The 20,181-nt window shown below is 46.7% G+C and overlaps 1 protein-coding gene across 1 annotated transcript in view; it reads right to left on the bottom strand.

The window, feature by feature from the left end:
- Positions 1-20,181, bottom strand: part of LOC144771243 (uncharacterized) — a 131,376-nt gene that overhangs the window by 64,413 nt on the left and 46,782 nt on the right. The window contains exons 2-4 of the mRNA XM_078655866.1: positions 16,359-16,443; positions 16,174-16,277; positions 12,695-13,275 (exon numbers count right to left, since the gene is read on the bottom strand). Of these exons, the coding sequence (XP_078511992.1) occupies positions 12,695-13,275; positions 16,174-16,277; positions 16,359-16,406 (733 nt within the window). The 5' untranslated portion in view covers positions 16,407-16,443. The remainder of the gene's footprint in view (positions 1-12,694; positions 13,276-16,173; positions 16,278-16,358; positions 16,444-20,181) is intronic.

Raw genomic sequence — 20,181 nt, 5'->3', positions numbered from 1 at the left:
GTGATATGGTGGTCCTGAATTTTCCCCGAATCCGGAGGGGTGTGTCTTGTCCATACGCAAAAACAGTGATGGCTGATGGGGTTAGCACTGGCGGTGGATTTAGCGCTTGGTGTAGAGCCGACGCCATCAGATTGATGGTGGCGCCAGTGTCAACCACTGCCATGACTTCATGTGTCCCAATCTGTATCCCGCACTGGGGTAAGCGTCGTGCTGTCCGTGTCACCGTGCCAATCATATGTACCTTGTGCACTGTTCGCTCCTCCTCCTCATCATCGTCCATATCGCTCGGACTCGGATCCCCTTCGGGCACTGTGTTCACCACTTGTCTGGGCTTGCGGTATCGCTTTGAGCGGCAGACTTTTTCAAAATGGTTATAGCGCCCACACGCCGAACACCGTTTTCCTTTCGCCGGACATTCGGCTGCTGAATGTGGCGTTCCTCCACAGTATCCACACATTTTTGGTGTTCCTGACGTGGCTGCCCCTGTTCCCTTCTTAGTCCACTTTGTCGGTGACTTTACGGTTACTTTGTTCACCGGTTCTGCTTTCACCGGAGCCTGGAGGGCAGCCTCCATGTGGGCGGCTCGCGCCTTTGAGAGTTCCTTGGTGCGCCCTAGGGTTAGTATGTCTGTTAATGACTTGCCCGACTCTTCCAGGATTCGCTCTCTCAGTTTGACTGATGCGCAGCCTTGGATGACCTGACCACGGATCTCCTCGGTGGCATCGGCAAAGCCACATGTTGATGACAAGTTTTTGAAGCGCGCGTGATACGTGTCCAAGGATTCCTCTGGCAGCTGTCTAGCCTGTCTGAAAATGAACCGCTTATAGTCCTGGTTAGCCATCGGCTCAAAGTGGGCATTCAGGGCATTTATAAGTGTGTGGTGATTCTTTGGGGTGACCTCCACCAGGGTTTTGGCAATATTGTGCATATCCTTGCCTCCTAGATGAAGGACCATGGCCCTCTTTTGTTCTTTATGTACTTTTGTGGCCTCAAAGAATACCAGCAGGCGATCAACCCAATTCTTCCATTTGGGCGCAAGCGAGGAGGGTGAACCTTCTACCACGAATGGCTCAATCGGGGGTATCGTGGCCATTTTTCGTACCAGGGTATGGGATAATGCGTATTGACTCCGCCTCAACCCTTCTTCTGTGTCCACGTGGATGAGGCGCTGATGGAATATCCCTGAGTGTGCTTTACTGTGGTCACCTGCACTTTCAGCTGCCAATGCTTGATGGCTTGGACACCCCTTTGAAAAGGCTGTTGTTGCCGTTACCAATGCTTGATGTTTCTGGGATCCCCCTTTTGTGTAGGGTTGCTTATTTCCCTTCCAGGGCCAGGTGTGAGGAAGTACAAGCCCCCACTGAGTTGGTGCGTGTTCCCTTTATCACCAGCGTGTGACTACTCGAGATCGGGCCTGCAGGGCGTGCCTCAGGGCCCAGCTCCGTACTTGCTCCGTGTCCCTCCCCACAGCGCTGAGCGGCAGTGCAGGAGCCGCTCGGGGAGACGTGCGCGCGATGTCCTGAGCGTGGGCGCGAGCGTCGCGCAGTGTCCTGGGCCTCCCTGGGCCTTGATATCAGCAATGCGCCAATCGAGCGCCACACCCCCATGCAGGGGAAACGAACGGAGCGATGTGTCGGCTACGCCAGAGGGGGGCCAAACCGCCTTACCTGACGCGCTCCGCTGGTGTAGGAGCGCTTCCCTCGGCGTCCTCAGAGGCCTTATGATCAGCTGCGGCTCCGGCCGCACAGCGTGAACGGTGCCGGGCACGAGCGCCGCAAGCCAGGTGTCGGGCTCGTGGCCGCCGCACAGCACAGCGTGAGATCGGGCGACCACACGCAGCGAGGGCACGCCCACCCTCGTCGCCAGCTGCTGTGTCCCCAGGGTGATGGGCACCGGGGACTCTTGTGGATGGGGGCACTACGTTATATAAACTAGGCCTAGGACAAATGGCTCAAACACATGGGTTGCTTCTTACACGCTCACTCCGCCGTCACCAACTGGCGTACGTGCGGACGTGACGTCTTTTATTCACACAGGTCACATGGGCAATGACGAGGCACGTCTGTTACGCCACAGGCGGAAATACAACACCTATCTTCAGATAGGCATAAAGTGGAGCAGAGCTGTTCTATAAGCGTGGTGGTGAAGTGACTGGCATTTCCATGGTCTGTGGATAGTCGGACAGGTGCAAGGAACAAAGCATTCAGTGAAGCCAGAGCGAACTCTGGAAGGCTGATTAGCAGCATCATACCCAGTTCATGCGTGTGAAAGAACAACAGCTTTGGCAAACGAGTAGCACTGGCAACTGCCTAGAATAATAATTCCACATTTGTAGAGCGCAAACGTATCACCCCAAGGGGTATCCAGGCGCTGGGGGTCTTTGGGGAGATTAGGTGAGCTATTGCCCAGAGTCACATGATGCGGAGCTGAGCTACCGCCAGCGCCCGGGCTCGAACCGTGAGCCCCGCGCTCCAGAGTCAGCCGTTCCGGCAGGAAATGTTTTATTTTGTGCATGAGCCGAACATAATTCAAGGCTGCCTGTTTATTTTGTTCACTTTGTCTCTATTTGTGACCGTGCATAAATGCCGAGCGTTAACAATGAAACATGCACTGATGCATGTGATCTGGTTCCTGCGTAAGACTCACAAAAGGTTATTCTAATTTCCTAAGAATGAAGTGACAATGTATACTGTTATAGCCTTAACATATACAGGCTCCAGCCTTTTTAATGCAATACAAAAAGAATAAATAAATAGACATGTTGGAGCAAGTTTAGACTTTGATCTGGTATATCCAGTGGCATAGCACAAAATGGCAAAGTTCCCTTGCAAAGGCAGGTGAAGTCCATTTTATAATTTCATCAGTCCGTCTGCCTGTCATACACATACAGGTCTTGGGCCGAGATTGTCCACCTGTACGGGTAGAGGCCATCCTGCAGATCTCAGTAAGCAACGACTATTTACACCTCCTGTTTGGGTCATACAAGTACATTCAACGCAGGGTCACCAAGTTGCTAAATGCAAACGTACCACACGCTCCCAGCATTAGTCACGCCCCCAGCCCACGCCCATAGCACAACGCAGACACGCTCACAAGGGACTACTTTGCTAGCACGGTTCTTTTACCTTTTAAATGTATAGTGGAGTTGGCCTAACGGCTAAGGCGCTCGACCTCGGACCTGGGGATCTGGGTTCGAGTCTTGGTAACGACGCTAAACATCCTGTGATTCTGGGCAACTCACTTAATCTCCCCGTGCCTAACAAAAATGAATGTGTGTCCTCATGTAACGTAACTGGTGCTATGTAAAGCGCTCTGATACCTGATTCAGTTCGGGTCAAGTTCGCGCTATATAAAACTCTGCAAAAAAAAAAAATGGCTGTACAGTAGGTGTTTCAGAACACAGAAAGGCCCCTAATCAAGAACGCACAGAAACCTGTGCAGGCAACAGCTGTCTGAGAGGCACCCCAATATCTAACAAACAAAAAATGCATGTTGGTCTACAAAAGTTGGGGAGACCAGAAGGGTGTATCAGTCAGACTCACACCATACTGATGTGAAAGCAATAGAAGCCAGCATGGATGAGGCATTTCTGCCTTTATTCACTGAAGCCCGTGAAAAAGAGGTAAGATCTTTTCTAGCCTGGCACTAAGACATTTGACTAGCACACCTAAAGAAATGGAAATACTAAGGTCAATAAACAAATTTAAAAAACAATCTTGGAATATTCATGTTGACAAGTAATACAATCAGAAAAATGTTAGGGAATTGTTACTGTCCATCAAATAATGGCACAGCAAAAGTGACAAGTGGCCATGCCGTATCCCACCTCTTCCAGTAACGTAGCACGTGTATTTGTAAAGCACACATTCACGTTGACGGGGCATCTAGGTGCTGAATAACAGATGTTTATTGTTACCCAACTCAATGATACTCATTTTATTGACTGCCAGGATTTGAACCTGTGACCATGAGGTCGAACAAAGCCCCTGCAGTGGATGCATTAGTCCACTGAGCCGCCAGACCTGGCAGTAGATGGCTTCACTGTTTCTGTACACAACCCTTGCCATGAATGTCCTACAGCACCATTTTAGGAAGTCGAATGAGCCCCAGGGCTGCCATTGAGGGCTTGAGGCTGATTTTTAGGGGAGTCCATACTCTATGCCATTTAGACCGTATTTGCTGCGTTTACAAGCACACAGAAATAAACAGATGAGTAAGTTAATGAATGAAGCAGGTTGATTCTTATATTTTGCTGGTACTAGATTGTGGGGATACTCACTATGAGAGTTGGGAAGTTCGTGAATGTTTGAGAAAGTCATAGCTTGATAGATAATTTGCTAGTCAATAAACATTCAGGTGGGGTTTCCCAAAACTGCATAGTTGGGGCAAGGTGTGGGATCCCAAAATGGCAGCCTGAGGAAAGGATGCAGACTCCCTCAAAATGGCAGCCTTGGGGTGGGGAGTGAGCTCTCCATAATAGCATTCAGGAAGGCAAGACTTCCACTAGAATTGGAGTGGACAGAAGGAGGGGGGAATCAACATGAGGGGACATATATTGGAAGGGGGTGACTTTCTTTGAGTTCATCCCCTGACCTTTGCTGTAACCCCACTTATCAGACTTGTTCTTATTCAATCTTAAATGTATTGCTAGGGAGATAATAAGTGAATACATACTGAACTGTCATATACATCACAGTGCTTCAAGTGTTTTCTATAACTGTCTTGTTTTTGTTTACGAAATGCCAATAAAGTTGGTTACCAGAAAAAAAACACCACTTATCAGATAATGGCATTTCAACCTAAGGCCAACAATATGAAAAGCATGAAATGACCAGAAAGATTTGCATTTTAAGAAACTAAAGAGTCAGATAAGGCTTGTGTCTTTAGAGACTGGCTGTACTGCCATTTCGACCCATGTACTTTCTTCGAACAAATCAAATCAGCCCTCAAGTACATACAAGAAACGGAAACAGAATGGAGTAAATGGATATATAAGACAATAAAACTTAGAGAAAAGCTGCTGTTTTATCACGAACTGACATGGTTCGATTGTACCATTAACATTCGGTAGTATCATTAACGCCACCTGCATTACTCTAGTTTTTAGGTGTTGCAAAAATCCAAATAACCACATATGCAAAAGAGGTTCTGTTCCTCCATATTCGTTACATCTTCTTGGGTACTCACTTTTGTTTCCAGTGGGCTTGCTCGGAGCAGCATCCTGGTTCCCTCGATCCTTTGACGTCTCTCCTGGCATCAGACTCTTCCGGTTCTTATTTCTACTCTGCTCGGTGTTTTCAGGAGCTTCCAGCTCGGCCTGCTTGGCCTCGGCCTCCTCTGAGAGCTGGGCCATGCCCGGCCTGACTCCAGAGAAGGGGGGGCCAATCGGCCCCCACGCAGGCATGGCGGGGCCCGGCTCCTCCCACACCCCGCTCCTCTTCGTGGTCGCATGCCCCCCGCCCTCGCCCCGGAAGTAGTTGTGCACTTCTGGGGTGAGGGGGCGGGGCCGCGGCGGCGAAGGGGTTAAGAGCCTGGGGAGCGCGGGAAGCGGCCTCTTTGTGCCCGCGCTCCCAGGCTCGCTCCTCGCCCCACCGTGGGGCTGTGTAATTTTCTTTTCCATTTTTCTTTCAGGCGGCGTGCTGATGGATCAGAGAGCGGTGGAACTCGGTGCGATGGTGAAATGGACTGAAGCCGTGGGCGAGTCTCGAACATCAAGCCCCCGGTACAAGGTGAAGGAGCAGCGGAGTCGGTGGGCAGCCGTACGCAGAGATGAAGGAACAATCTGGTCATCTTACAGTTAAGTGGCTTGCGTGATATGGGCTGTCGGCAAAATGGTATTCCATGGCCCCGTTTGTTGATCTTGGGCGTACAACGTGATTGTTAGAATGCCGGTGCCCGTGTCGTGCAGAGATGCTTGGTGCCAATAGCACTCTGCTGTTCGTGTGTTTGTTACAAGACCAAAGCTATCGCTTGGACGGAGTTTTTGAGGGTATCTGCTCTTGGTAGAACCGAGACCTCATCTAAGAGCAGCAACATGATAAACGAACTCTAAAACATGTAAGGCAGAGAATAGATCGCTTAAATGAAAGTAGGAGAAGACAAATTAAATGATGACGGATGTTTTATTTAAATCTGCAAATGTTTTCTTCCATATATTATACTAGAAAGTGGCTGAAGATGAATTTTACAATAGTTTAAGAATGCTGCAGGCGGAGCGTCTAGCTCTCTTCTCGTCAGTTGTTTATGAGTAATTATGGCATACACGAGATTTATGATGCGAGGGCTGTGTACCGATTCAATCCTACAGTATTGGGTTATGGTTACATGAGGGACAATAAGTACTGTCTTAGATTCATCTCCGTGCTATCATTTACAGTATTATAATTTATGAGACGCTATTAGTGATGTGATGATTAGAATGTTTAAAAGTTACCGCTGTTTCTCATAGGCACCTCTGAACGGTGCTTTAGGGCATCAAGGAGCTTATGAAGACATGTTTTGTTCCTTCAGGGAACAGTAGAGCTCCCTCTAAGATGACTAATTTCTGAGCGCGACGGCCCACAGCACTCTGCGCGCGCTTGTTTCTGTGGAAAGAGCCAGCAGCAGGGATGGTGAACATTTGAAAAAGAAGGGCTTTTTTCGAGCAGCATGCTTTTGGGTGGTCGAACTTAAGTGGGGAGTGCTGCGTAAAGATGTGACATGCTGTAAGTGTTCACTGTCTGTGTATCTGATTAACGTTGAGGGCGAGCTGCGCTGGGGGAGCGCTATGAGAGCTCATAGGTATATTTGGAGATATTCAGCGCAGCCTGCGGGAAGTTAAATGTTGTGTACCGATCCAGGCGGGATATCAGGTTTTGCCTGCACATGCACGATACCTTTGTAGCGTGACCAATGGTAAATTTCTATCCATGTAGCGCTGCTGTTTCTTGGTGAGGCACTTTGTCAGATGCAGGTTAAGTTGGCGATATATAAAAGCACTTAGAAACAAGGGTGATGATGTTCCACGAGAGTCTGGGAGGGGAATTTCTCTCGGCACGAAGGAGATTGAATCTGGCAGCCTATGCTACCGTCTAGTGGGCATGTTTATCAATATCGGGGATGATCCATGTTTCGAAATAGACATGTTTGCCGCTTTTAAGAAAATAAGTGTAGGTGCGCAGTATTTGATACTTGCATCAATATTATTGGAAAGGCATGTCTGGGATGGCTGGGGTTTATGCATTAATGGTTTGATAAATAGGGGGGCCCCATTTATATTTAGGCTATTTGTAAAGATGGAAAGCAGGGACTGCGAAATTCGTGTATAAAATTACGTAAGCTAAACATCCGGGCTTAGCATAGTGTGCTGCCCTAATTGTGTTTTTGCGGTTTCTGCCATTGCATCCAGATATATGATACAACAAGTACATAATTACAAGGTTTTCAACTGTTGTTAGTTGTATAAGATGAATAACCAGCAACTAGGGCTTGTATACAATAGTACAAAGCTTCCACTTGAAGTTTGGTGACACTACGATGACGATGTCAAAAAGAGAAAGGAAATCACTGGAAAAAATGACTCTCTTCACGGGAGTTCACTTCCCATACGAGGCTCGCCTGGCATGACGTCATGCCATAACATCTCCGTTTGTTTTCTTTTGCCGAGGTTGGGAGTTCGTGCCTTAACTGGAGCAGGGCTGTGCCCCCTTTTTCCTCATCATTAGTCAGGATAGGTTCAAAACTGGTTATTCTATGCACTTTCTAAAACTGACGTAGCACAGCATAAAGGTCAATAGGTACCCTAGATGAGTTGTAGACGGCATGTTTGGTTTAGTTTGAATTTTAGCATTTCCGAGCTGGCTATGCACCATGATAACCTTTAAATATTGTTTCATTGAACACATGATGTTCAATCAGCATGGCTGTAAAATGTTGTGAAAGTATGCTTCATAGAAGCTAGAACACGAGGGCTGGCACAAAGCTTTGTCAAACAACCCATTTAACCGGGGGAAATGAGTCTACTGGCTCCACTGGCGGTCATGTGTTTTTTTTTTTTATTGGACTGATTGGAAACCCTTCCCTCTTTTACCCATGCACTATCCCAATCCAGATATCAAAATCACATGTCCGCCCCCCAAATTACGGTCTTATCTCTCTATACTAGGGCTCTTCCAATTCACTTTGGGTTCCAGAGGCGAATGTTGCTCAATCCTAGGGGTGGTGCGCAATGTGGTTATCTCATGAACATCCAACTCTCTCTTCTGAACTTTATGCAGTACTGAATGCAACAAATCTTAGGTGACTATGACGTCCAGGGCTTGGCCACTGGGACCTAAAAGGGAGTCCTCAAGTGGATGTCTTATTGAAACCTGAGTGAGAATCTGAGGTGTTGTCACTCTTGTTGTCTTCATTGCTTACGTTTGGTGTGTTGGTTCAGGGCCACAAATATTTGCCTGCTGAAATTGGAAGATCTTTATCTCTTTATTTAAATCAAGAATGTCCAAGGTAGGCCCAGGAGGGCTGTATCCATGACAGATTTGCAGGAGAATCAACACGCTTTACAATGTGTTATATTTAGATGCAGTGTATCTAAAGGCATTTAATATGTTACTTCTAATCTCAGAGATGCTGCCCATTGCATACCTACATTTGGGCAAGAACACTTTAAACGATGATTTGGCAGATTGGTTGAGTGCAAGGAGCATGAAAAGCTGCCACACATGGGGTTAAATGCTGTGACATTAGGATGACAATTACTGTGCCCTTGTTTTCCTTTCTGACTCAGCGACAAGACAGTCGTGGTTGCTATTTATTTGGTAACTGTAATTCGGATCCCTGTTTAACACCATCCTTGTACTGACCCCGCCACCCCACAATATTTCTTTCTGGGTGCGGGGAATTTTGTTTCAGAATGTCCTCACTGTTCATAAAATAATAGATCCTGTCTGGTTCAACAGGAGGGATCTCTGTAAACAATATTGCGTGTCCGCTTCACCTGGGTATCCGCCCACAGACCAAGCTAATGCTACCTACAACGATAACATGGCAGAGTGGTCTATGTAATCAATATATCTATCGGTATTATTGACAATACTAGTTCGGGGTCACCTGTGGGCTTGCTGCTTCAAGTTACACTTGCGTGCGTACTTGCCTAGGTGGTAGGCCTCGATTTGATCACAGGACAAAACTATGAAACGTGCAGCACAAGTTACTAGGCACAGGGCGATTTAAGCCTGGTTGCAGTGGTAAAAAACCTTTGATGCCCCCAGAACAAAGTAATGCTACTTGCAAACGGTAACATGGTAAAGTGCCTACGTAGGGGATATAGCTATCGGGAATATTGACGATACTAGTTCTGGGTCACCTGTGTGCACTTTGCACTTGCGTGCCTACTTAACAGCATTTGGCACTAAATTCCTCCGCCCCCTGTTTTATTGCCTAATTGAGTCAGCCGTACCAAATGTTAGCCAGGAGATTGACATTCCATAGTATGCCTATTAGTTTCAGGTAATCTTCTCAGAGGACATATAGCAAGCAAAGGACTCACTATAGTAGAGTGGATCTCTATACTCTCTGATCTGCTGGTGCTCTTATATGGGCAGGGGGGTCCGACAGATTTGCATATGACCAGGGCTGAACTGGGGGAGGCAGAATGGGTTAATGAACAGTAACATATTAAACCCTGATCTGTTGAAACTGATGTTGCATCAGGATTTACGAGAGGTGGCGGTATACTAGGAATTGATTGGAAATTCATGTGTGGCAGCGGGAGGGACACCTGTTACATGCGACCTGTTAAGGGAATGATGCTCAGTTTGGTAGCATAACAATAATATATATAGGTTATGGTTGCCCCTTAGTTATATTGCGCATTACCATTGTCAGCCACGGTCGAAGCCAACAGTCAGGCGCGAGGGGTTCGATACTTAGAATACGTATATCTCATCAAGTTGTGGTTATGTGGGTGCTAATACTATGCGTGAAGACTTGGATGCGGCATTGGCGAACAGACTGTTCCTTTTAAACTGATATCCTAATCATCCTTAAGGAGTCATGAGGGCGCTATGGTATTCACTGGGGACCCCATGCTTTGGGTCAATGCACTGCACACTGGGTGGTGTTCGTTAATGATGGCCATTTAACAGGGCACTCTTCGTAACACTAATTCAGTCACGCTACAGGGGACACAAATTGAGGCTATGCTTAACACTTAGTCGGAAGTGTGTATGAGTATGCATCTGACGCTAATCGTATATCAAACTTAGCAAGTGATGGCAATGTAAGACTAGCACGTGTACAGCTGTTATCGCCAGAAACACTAATGGTTTGTGTTTATCTTTTCCATTTATGTATGGCCGGGTCCATGGTGGATATCTGGAGTGCTCCACATCACAACAGCTGCTACAGGTGGACAGCCCAAGGGATGCTTACGTCAGGTAGAGGATGACAAGCAACAACGCAAATGTGATGGGCGAGCGATCAAAAGACGCAGGAGGTGCCAGCACAGAGTTGATTGTTTATGGTGTGTAAACTTGTGATTGGGCTGGCCGCAGTAATGGAGCGGGATATTGCCTCACAAAAATGGCGGTAATTTTTCCTGACACAGGAAATTGTATTTCTAACGGCGCCTGTGCTCGCAGGGCCACCAGTGTCAGCATGGTATATGCATAAGGTTACCAATTGGGAAAGTATCAGGATACCCCCGGTCACAGCAACTACAGAGACACCAAAGATGGGGTCTGTCCGTCCAGAGCGGGAAGGTGAAGTACCCGATAGGCACGCCCAACACCCTCAGTCAGTATCTGACAGCGGGTAACAACAATTGGGGTTTGTTAATTGGGCAAAGGGGGTTCTGGTGGAAGGGATAATAGCACTAGCAAGCTAGTTAGCAAAAATATAAAACACAGACTGCACCATGGGGGGGTCAGTTGTTCCCCAGACTGCAAGAAATGGGGGTCGACTTGGGGAGTGCGCAGAGTCACTCGGTGAAGAATCACTCGGTAAAGAGGATCAACACTTGGATTGAGAAACTATTTCATACACATTAATTGCAGAATAGCCCACAGGGGGTCATCTCAGGATCAAGTAGACTAACAGTCGGCTGATATTGATGAGTTGACATTTATTAGAGGCTCTACTCACAGGGTGGGGTCCAGTGGACAGAGTCAGGGAATGCCCTATGGATAGGGAACAAAATAGCAGGGGTAGAGGGTTTTTGGATTAGGAAGTTTATGACCTTTCAGTGTAGGCGGTTTGGGGGGGGCCAGATAGTCGGTCAACTACCTGGCCTGTGGCGGTAAGGTCATTAATCGGTGAGCAGCATTTTAAGGTCCTTACGGGGGGGCGGACCCATTCACGAAAGGGGCCGCCCGCGGGAGGGGCCATTGGTCTCTCTCAGAACTTCAGGGGCAGGATATGATATCCCGTATTTTAAAGGGTGCGGGGGAGGGAGTCTACGCTTTCCTCAGGCTGGTAGCCACCCCTCACAACACTATGACGTCACTAAGGTGCGCGAGTGTCTGGGCCCTCCTGTTATGGTTAAATGGAGTTCAGGGAGCGCACGTGGGTGTCACGTGCCCTGGGTTGCGCATGCGCATCTCGAACGTGAGAGCGCAGCTGTAAAAGGATCTGACACCGGTTGGCGACCTTGCCGTAAGACTTTATTATTATTAGAATGCAGTTTAATTTTCAGGATGATTAGATTTGGTTAGGAAACAAGCACACAGAAATAAACAGATGAGTAAGTTAATGAATGAAGCAGGTTGATTCTTATATTTTGCTGGTACTAGATTGTGGGGATACTCACTATGAGAGTTGGGAAGTTCGTGAATGTTTGAGAAAGTCATAGCTTGATAGATAATTTGCTAGTCAATAAACATTCAGGTGGGGTTTCCCAAAACTGCATAGTTGGGGCAAGGTGTGGGATCCCAAAATGGCAGCCTGAGGAAAGGATGCAGACTCCCTCAAAATGGCAGCCTTGGGGTGGGGAGTGAGCTCTCCATAATAGCATTCAGGAAGGCAAGACTTCCACTAGAATTGGAGTGGACAGAAGGAGGGGGGAATCAACATGAGGGGACATATATTGGAAGGGGGTGACTTTCTTTGAGTTCATCCCCTGACCTTTGCTGTAACCCCACTTATCAGACTTGTTCTTATTCAATCTTAAATGTATTGCTAGGGAGATAATAAGTGAATACATACTGAACTGTCATATACATCACAGTGCTTCAAGTGTTTTCTATAACTGTCTTGTTTTTGTTTACGAAATGGCAATAAAGTTGGTTACCAGAAAAAAAAACACCACTTATCAGATAATGGCATTTCAACCTAAGGCCAACAATATGAAAAGCATGAAATGACCAGAAAGATTTGCATTTTAAGAAACTAAAGAGTCAGATAAGGCTTGTGTCTTTAGAGACTGGCTGTACTGCCATTTCGACCCATGTACTTTCTTCGAACAAATCAAATCAGCCCTCAAGTACATACAAGAAAGAGAAACAGAATGGAGTAAATGGATATATAAGACAATAAAACTTAGAGAAAAGCTGCTGTTTTATCACGAACTGACATGGTTCGATTGTACCATTAACATTCGGTAGTATCATTAACGCCACCTGCATTACTCTAGTTTTCAGGTGTTGCAAAAATCCAAATAACCACCTATGCAAAAGAGGTTCTGTTCCTCCATATTCGTTACATCTTCTTGGGTACTCACTTTTGTTTCCAGTGGGCTTGCTCGGAGCAGCATCCTGGGTCCCTCGATCCTTTGACGTCTCTCCTGGCATCAGACTCTTCCTGTTCTTATTTCTACTCTGCTCGGTGTTTTCAGGAGCTTCCAGCTCGGCCTGCTTGGCCTCGGCCTCCTCTGAGAGCTGGGCCATGCCCGGCCTGACTCCCTGATAGGCCAAGGACTGCCAGTGCCGCTTGGTGTACACCGCGCCCTCCGTGAGCTCCTTCCAGCTGTAGGTCAGCACGTTCACCAGCCCCTGCGGGAACAGCAGCTCGTAGCGCGCGAAGAGCAGCAGCATCTTGCTGAGCTCGTAGAGGATGGAGGGGGCGGCGTATTTATACTCATCGAAGGGGTTCATCTGCAGATCCTCGTCCCCTGGGATGAGCGGTGCCGGAGGGACAGGCCTGGGGTGACAGTCCTCTGCGGCATGCCTGAAGGTGGTAGAGTTAGCTATCTCAGGAAGAACCGAGTACCTTTCCCTCCGCACCCCATCCTCCTTCACTTGCGACGCCTCGCCTTTCTCCACGGCAGCGCCTACGCTGATGGACTTTCTTCTTTTGCCGAGGCTGATAAAACAGAAGAACATGAACATTTCACTTTGTTTCAGAGCACCTGTACATGATATAATAACATGTTAAGTAGACGATTTTATTCTTTCAGTTTTTATCTGTATTGAGAGGTGAAATGTATCGTGCACATGTATGATAAATGCTTATTTATCCCGGCCAAATTAGCCTTGCCAAGCTTTGCTGACTTTTGAGCTTTGCCTGCCTAGGTGTTGCCCTGTGCAGGGAAGACTAGAATGCGACCCCCTATTAAAGTACCTGTTATCACTACTCATGTAAACTGTTCCTCTGTATTGATGCACATTGGTCCTTCCCTCCTGTCAAATTATGGCGTGGACCCCCCTGTTGATGCCCTCCTACGAGGGCAGAGGGAAACAACCCTAGCTAATGATACTCAACTCTACATCAAACTCTCCTCTTAAGAGAATATCCGGAGCCTGGATGATACCCTGAGGAAAACACAGGACTGAATTGCACACAACCATCTAAAACTAAATTCGCTGAAAAACAAATTCATTCTTTTCTCTCCACCCCTTAGATCCCAACAACAGCAACCACAAACCCATAACCTCAAATCACTAACCTACACCCCAACCATCTGCGACTCCCTAAAATCACTAGGCATCACACTAGACTAAAATCTAAACATGCAAGTTCACATACAAGCTGCAACCAGGCCCGGACTGGCCGTAGCGGGCACCGGGCAATCCCCCGGTGCGCCGCACAGGTGGGGGCCGGTTTTGGGCTCCTGGGGGCAGATTTTGTTACAGGGCCTCTTTTGCAGCATAGCGAAAAATCTTCCCTGTAACAAATTCGTCCGAAAACCGGCCCTGGCAAAGAGCTCGGCGGCACCCTTAACCCCCGGGGGGCGGTGACCGAGCACGTTGCAAGGCCGGTTTTGGTTCCCAGTCCGGCCCTGGCTGCAACCAGAAGCACTAGTCTACATCTGCACTCTTTAAGAAAACTAAAGCCCTCCATACCGCTAGGAGACCTCAAAAAGGCAGTTCACTCTCTGGTGCTTTCATGACTGGACTATGGAATGCAACACTCATAGGTCTACCTTAAGCGAGCTGAGCCCCAATGAAAGCGACAATAAATGCAGCAGCAAGACTTTTAACTGGCACATGTCTTTATGATCGCATTTCCCCATCACTCAGAGCCCTCGACTGGTTCCCAGTTGAAGCTAGGATCCAACGGAAGGTTGCATGCATAACACACAAAGCTCTATACAATTCTGGTCTTAAATACATGGTAAACAGGATCAAGCTATCAAAAGATGGAAGAATGTAAAAGTACTAAATCCCTCACACTTCTGCCAGATCTTCACCCAAAAATATGGAACTCCTTAACACCCTCACAGAGAATTATAACCTCATTCAGGCTTTTAAAAAAGGAAGTTAAAGCCTTACCACTAGAAAAACGTGTCATAAAAGAACTCTTTGATACTGTAATTCACTCTATTTTATATTGTATCCTATTGTTCTTGTACCTTGCTCCTTGACTTCTATGTACAGCGTATCATAAGAGATAGATGCTTCACTGTACTTCAATCCTCATCAGCTCTTTCTTTGTACAGTGTTCGGATGCCATGGAGGTCATGCTCGGGTTTATAAAACACTACAAATAAAATAATAAATAAAATGTATGTAGAACCTATACCCTGTGACTCCAGCATACAATGGCGAGTTGGGATTGTATTTCCAAGGCGTCCTTGCTTTTAGTTGAGCGCAGTGTTCCAGATGCACTCATCTTCCACAGTACCACAAATACTCAGATATCCACATAAGTGTTGTTCATTTCATCCAGCAGGATGCTGGCCCACACCGTGAGGCCAAGGCGCTTACTCAACAGCAAAATGAATGTGGCGTGCAGGGCCATATATGCTGAATTTTTTAGCGGTCGCAAACCTTCCGGATTCACAAAATAAAACGGTTTGCATACACTAAAAAGTTATTTGGCATGTACTAAGCCCTCTTTAAGAGTAAGCAAACAAAGAATGCCGTTGCTGCCTATAGCTGAGATCTCCTTGATTCCCCTTTCATGTGTGAGTAGCACATCTAATCCTAGTTTTTATTTGTAATCTGATGTTTGGAGTGATGGGCACACCTTCTCACAACTGCATGAGACATACTGACGTGTGCATAAGGCCTTACGTTTGGGTTTAGGAAGAAAAATGGACAGACCCATTAAAAAACAATCTAAGATTTTCGGGCCTACGTAGATGCAGGGCTTTAAGTGGGATGAAAAAACTGGGGGTCTCTCAAAGGGGCGTGGCCAATGTAATTAAGGACGTGGCTTAAAATACGGAAGCTAAAAATGTATGCCGCCCGACTTATATTTTGCTGCTTCTGTCGTTGCATCCAGCTATATGATGCAACAAGTAACATGATATCTACAAGAAGTCAGGACTATTGGCTTTGCCAATGGTTGTTAGTTGCATAAGATAAATAAGCAGCAACTATGGCTTGTATATAATATGGACAAAGCTTCACTTTATGCCCTGGTGACACCATCACAATGATTTTGCTAATGAGTTTTAAAAAGAGAAGGGAAATCCAGAGAAATTACTCTCTTTAAAGGATTTTCCTTCCCCTACAACGCTCACCTGGCATGACGCTGTAACTTCTCCACTAGTGAGAAGTGAGCAGTGTGATCAGCCACATCCATGTGCCTACTGTCACTGCAGTCCGGGACAAAAACGGACCGCACGTGCCAGGGCACAAAGCAGAGCCTGATAGAGACCCGTTTCGAGGCCCCTTTTGAAAAACTGCCTGGGCTGGTGCTCAGACCCGGTGAGACCCGGCCAACTTGAAGCCCTGGGTAGATGCTTTAGTGTACACAGGTAATACTCCATGCCCACAGCAGACGCCCGCCCCATACTTGCACCCTCCTCCTCACCTGTTTAAAAACCCTGCAATCCGAGGGTTCACGCTCAGGAACTTCACGTCAGCAGGAAGCTCCTCCGGCATTTTCTTTGCTCGTTTACTTGCTTTCGTTTTCGGCTGAATTATAAAACAAACATGTCGAATTAATGTACATTCGTAACACACATGTCGATATTTTCGTTGATGTGAAATAAATACCTGGTCGTAGAAATAGACGGGTCCCGTGCTGATTAGAACAGAATGCATCGTGTAAATATCTTTGAGTCCCAAATAACTAGATAATCTGAAATGGAAAACAACCAATATTAGAATCGCATGTTAAGCATATTATGTGCCTTATTTGGGCAATGGTAAGAATAGATATCTTGCTTTCACGTGCTAAAACAAAAAGTGCATACTGGAAAGAGCATTAACACCTTTACAACATGAATGGACTTGGCGCTGACATTAACCTTCTCGTGTACTAAAGGTTTCCTGCCTGGCTGAGATCTTACTATTGGCCTCTCGCCTATAGTAAGAACCACTGGAATTCTGCAATTCTGCAGGTGCAGTGTTTTTAGCAGAATGATGGATTTGCCGCATTTGTCACATAACTAAGCATCTGTCCGTAATCTGCAGATCTAAACAAAAAAATAATTTTGTTCCTGCTTCAAACAGATCAAAAGATATTAAAAACAGGTTGATGTGTTTCCATTCTGTGGAAGGCCCATTGCAAAGGTTGACTGATCATCTTTCAGTTGCTAATTGTTACATTTTGTTTGTTAAACTGGTACGAATGAGGTGACATATTTGTCCACATAGAGTTACCATGTATAACAAGCATTGGCAACGCCAATAGGTCTCGCCTTTATTATATGCTACAATATTCGATTGTAATACCATGTAATGTGTTTGAATGTGTGTGGCGAGGATGTGGGAAAAACAGATAGTTCTCCTTAATGTGGTCTTTTACTGTAGCTATAAACAGTTTGATATTGATCTACAGTTCACAAAGCAATACAATAGGCATAAGGAGAAAAAGAAGAAAGTGTTATCCTAGTGTAAATTGCAACATGCTGCGAAAATGTTGCAATTCAAACATCTAGAGAGGCTCCAAACGTTCATGTTTTTGAGAAAATACCTAACAAGTGCTTTTTGGTCAGTTCCTCTCACTCTCACTGCCCACTATTGCTGTAGGTTGCAATTCATGAGAGAATGTGTTAGTGCAGCAGTTGCCCTAGATCTAAGACTAGGGATCCCCTCCTAGATCTTAAAAGCACATGCAAAGCACTAGAAAGTCAGTTCACAGGCAGCACTTGTTTCTCTGAAGCAGATATCCCAGATAACCTTTGTGTGCCATCGTAATCACAAGTATGTTAGTTTTAAGTATGTACCTTCACCCCTGAGCTGCTGAGTTTGAACTGTAAAAAACCAAGGTTCGAATCACGATATAAGCTCAACATCCTGTGATTCTGGGCAAATCCATTATCTCCCCATGCCTAAAAGAACATTAATTTGACCTTGTGTAATGTACCTGGTGATTATAAAAAGTCCCCTCCCCGCGCCTACCCTCGGCAGTAGAGACCAGGACCACCAGCAGGTCAGTCCCCTCCCCGCCTATCCACTGCACAGTTCTATCGTACCCCCTCTTGGGGTCCATCCAGTCGCTGAAACTCCATTGGTGCGCATGCCCCCTTTTGTGTTAACTGGCAGCGCTCCGCCCTTCACCTTGATCTTCTGCCGGGTGGGTGGGTGGTTTCCAACGCTCTTGCGGCTTCCCTGGGCCCAAGGAGACAAAGAGGAGGAGATACGAGGGATGCCGCCTTATAACCTAGCTGTGGTAAGTTTCGGTTTTGATAAGTGTACACACACGTCATCGTGGAATCTGATCACTTAAACCAGCCCCTCCATCTGGAGCTCGGTTTCATGGTGTGACTAACTGCGCCCCTCCTCTAGGCGAGGGGGGCCCCTAGTCAATTCCTGAAACATGTCTCCTCCACAACTCCACATGCTTACTATTTGTTCGCACGGTCTCGCGACTCAGTGCTGCACTGTGATGGCAGACTGCGAGGTGCTTCGCCGTTACCTTAGTGCCTGCTTACTGCAGTATCAGCACGACTGCCCAAGTAGAGGGGTCTCAAGAAGACCGAATCCGGCAGTAGCAAAAGTAGAGTATCTGTGGCATGGAAATAAGACAGCTTTAGATGAAAAGCAGCCACGGAGGTACGGAGAAAATGACAGCGGGAAGATGGTGATTGGGGGACGGAAGAAGAAACAAGATAACATGATTTACGGGACTGTTCCATGACGATCAGAGAAGCACAAGGCAAGCAGCCACAGGGGCGTGGGAGGGAGCAAGTGACAGCAAGAGGAGAGTGACTGTGGGACGGGATAAGGAAAAGTGGGGAGTAGGGGAGAGCAATTTCGCAATGGTCAGAGAAGCACAGGGCAAGCAGGCACGGGAAGGAAAAAGTAACCACTGGAGAAGGGTGATTGGAGGACGAGATAAGAAACGAGATAAGAACATAGAGAGCTCGTAGCAAGTGAAAACAAAAATAAATTCCTAAACTGGCTATTAAATTGGAGCAGGGGATGGATAGTAGTAACTGGGCCATGCTTTTGGGGATGGCTAAACATGGGAAGCAAAATGCAAAATGGCATGAAAGAATAGGAGAACGATGACGGACGTAGCAAATGGGAAGGCTGAAGCCCACAAAGTATATACAACAAGATTCTTCGAGACAGCGCATGTTGTCTAGAGCCGAGACCTACAAGTGACCAACCAATCAAGTAATACAATCACAAAATGTGTTACATTATGCGAATAATGTGAATTTTCTGGTCACAGAAGGTGGTTCTATCTGCCCCATAATTCCAGTGGCCCTGCCTAGAGTACAACATGTGTAATACTCAGTTGGATGCCCCGTCCAAAGTTATATGTATGACATATTGAATTGCAGGTGGACTCAGGGCTCCACTGGCAGTGATTATGTGGAGTTGACAGGTTTCCAGTAACTCCGTAAACAAATATATATTTAGCACCCTTCTAAACACAAACCTTAGAGTTGAAAAAAAACAAATCATGTATAATAGTTGCTCTGAAAGCAATGACCCAAAGAATGCTTATGGGTAAGATGAGAGGTGGTGTGATGGTCGAATTTGAAATAGAGAAAAAGAAGGCATACTCTGCTAAATGCTCCTGGAGCACTACAAAGAACCCAGAGCCTGACACTTCTTAGGACTTGCAGCCAGGGTTTTCTTTGTAGTGATGGGATGATATGTTTGCACAGCTTGGCACAGGTTAGGGATTCAGTCTGTAGCTGTGAGGTCTCTAGGGTGTATACATGCTGCTGTTGTGCGGAGCATATCAGTAGCAGGAAGAAGAAGGAGATCAATCCTCGAGTAGGTCCTAGTCGAAGCCACCGTGTGTATGTACTCCTTGTCCATAGCCAGCCAATGTCGCCAGGCATCACAGAGACTCCGGGATTCCATCCAGAAACCCAGCTGTCATTCTCCCCACTGTCGATGACCTGCCGGAGAGTCTGAGGCCTCTAGTTTAGGATGGGGCATTGTGTTGAAATCCCCTCCCAGAATAGTAGTCCCCTGGGAAAACCCTGAAACAACCCCTGTGAGTATCCTGAGAGTCTGTGTCAACAAATGAAATGAGGCAGTAGGTATACACTGAGGAGGTTGACAGTCTTGCTGTATAGAGTGCCTTCCACAGCTCCGTATCGGCCTTGTGGAACCGAGGCAGTCCAAGACACCACCAAGGGGAATGATCTGTGCAGAAGTACAGCTATAACCCCAACCCCAGTGTGATAGTTCCGGTTATAACCAAACCTGCACAAGAAGGAATAATTGGTGCTAGAAGATGAGTCTTCTGCAGCATCTAGACTGCCAGACATGTTCTCTTAGCATAACAGAGGACAGAAGACTGTTGATGTTCCATGTCAAAACTTGAAAACTCGGCGGTAAAGTAGCCCGGGTCCCAGGGCATGGTATGGAAGCCACCAGCAGCTCTCCATCAAAGCGCGCTTGGTGG

This window comes from Lissotriton helveticus, chromosome 1_1, assembly GCF_964261635.1.
Source record: "Lissotriton helveticus chromosome 1_1, aLisHel1.1, whole genome shotgun sequence".
Classification (NCBI taxonomy): domain Eukaryota; kingdom Metazoa; phylum Chordata; class Amphibia; order Caudata; family Salamandridae; genus Lissotriton; species Lissotriton helveticus.
The sequence above is the reverse complement of the archived record's forward strand: the minus strand, read 5'-3'. Positions and strand labels throughout refer to the sequence as shown.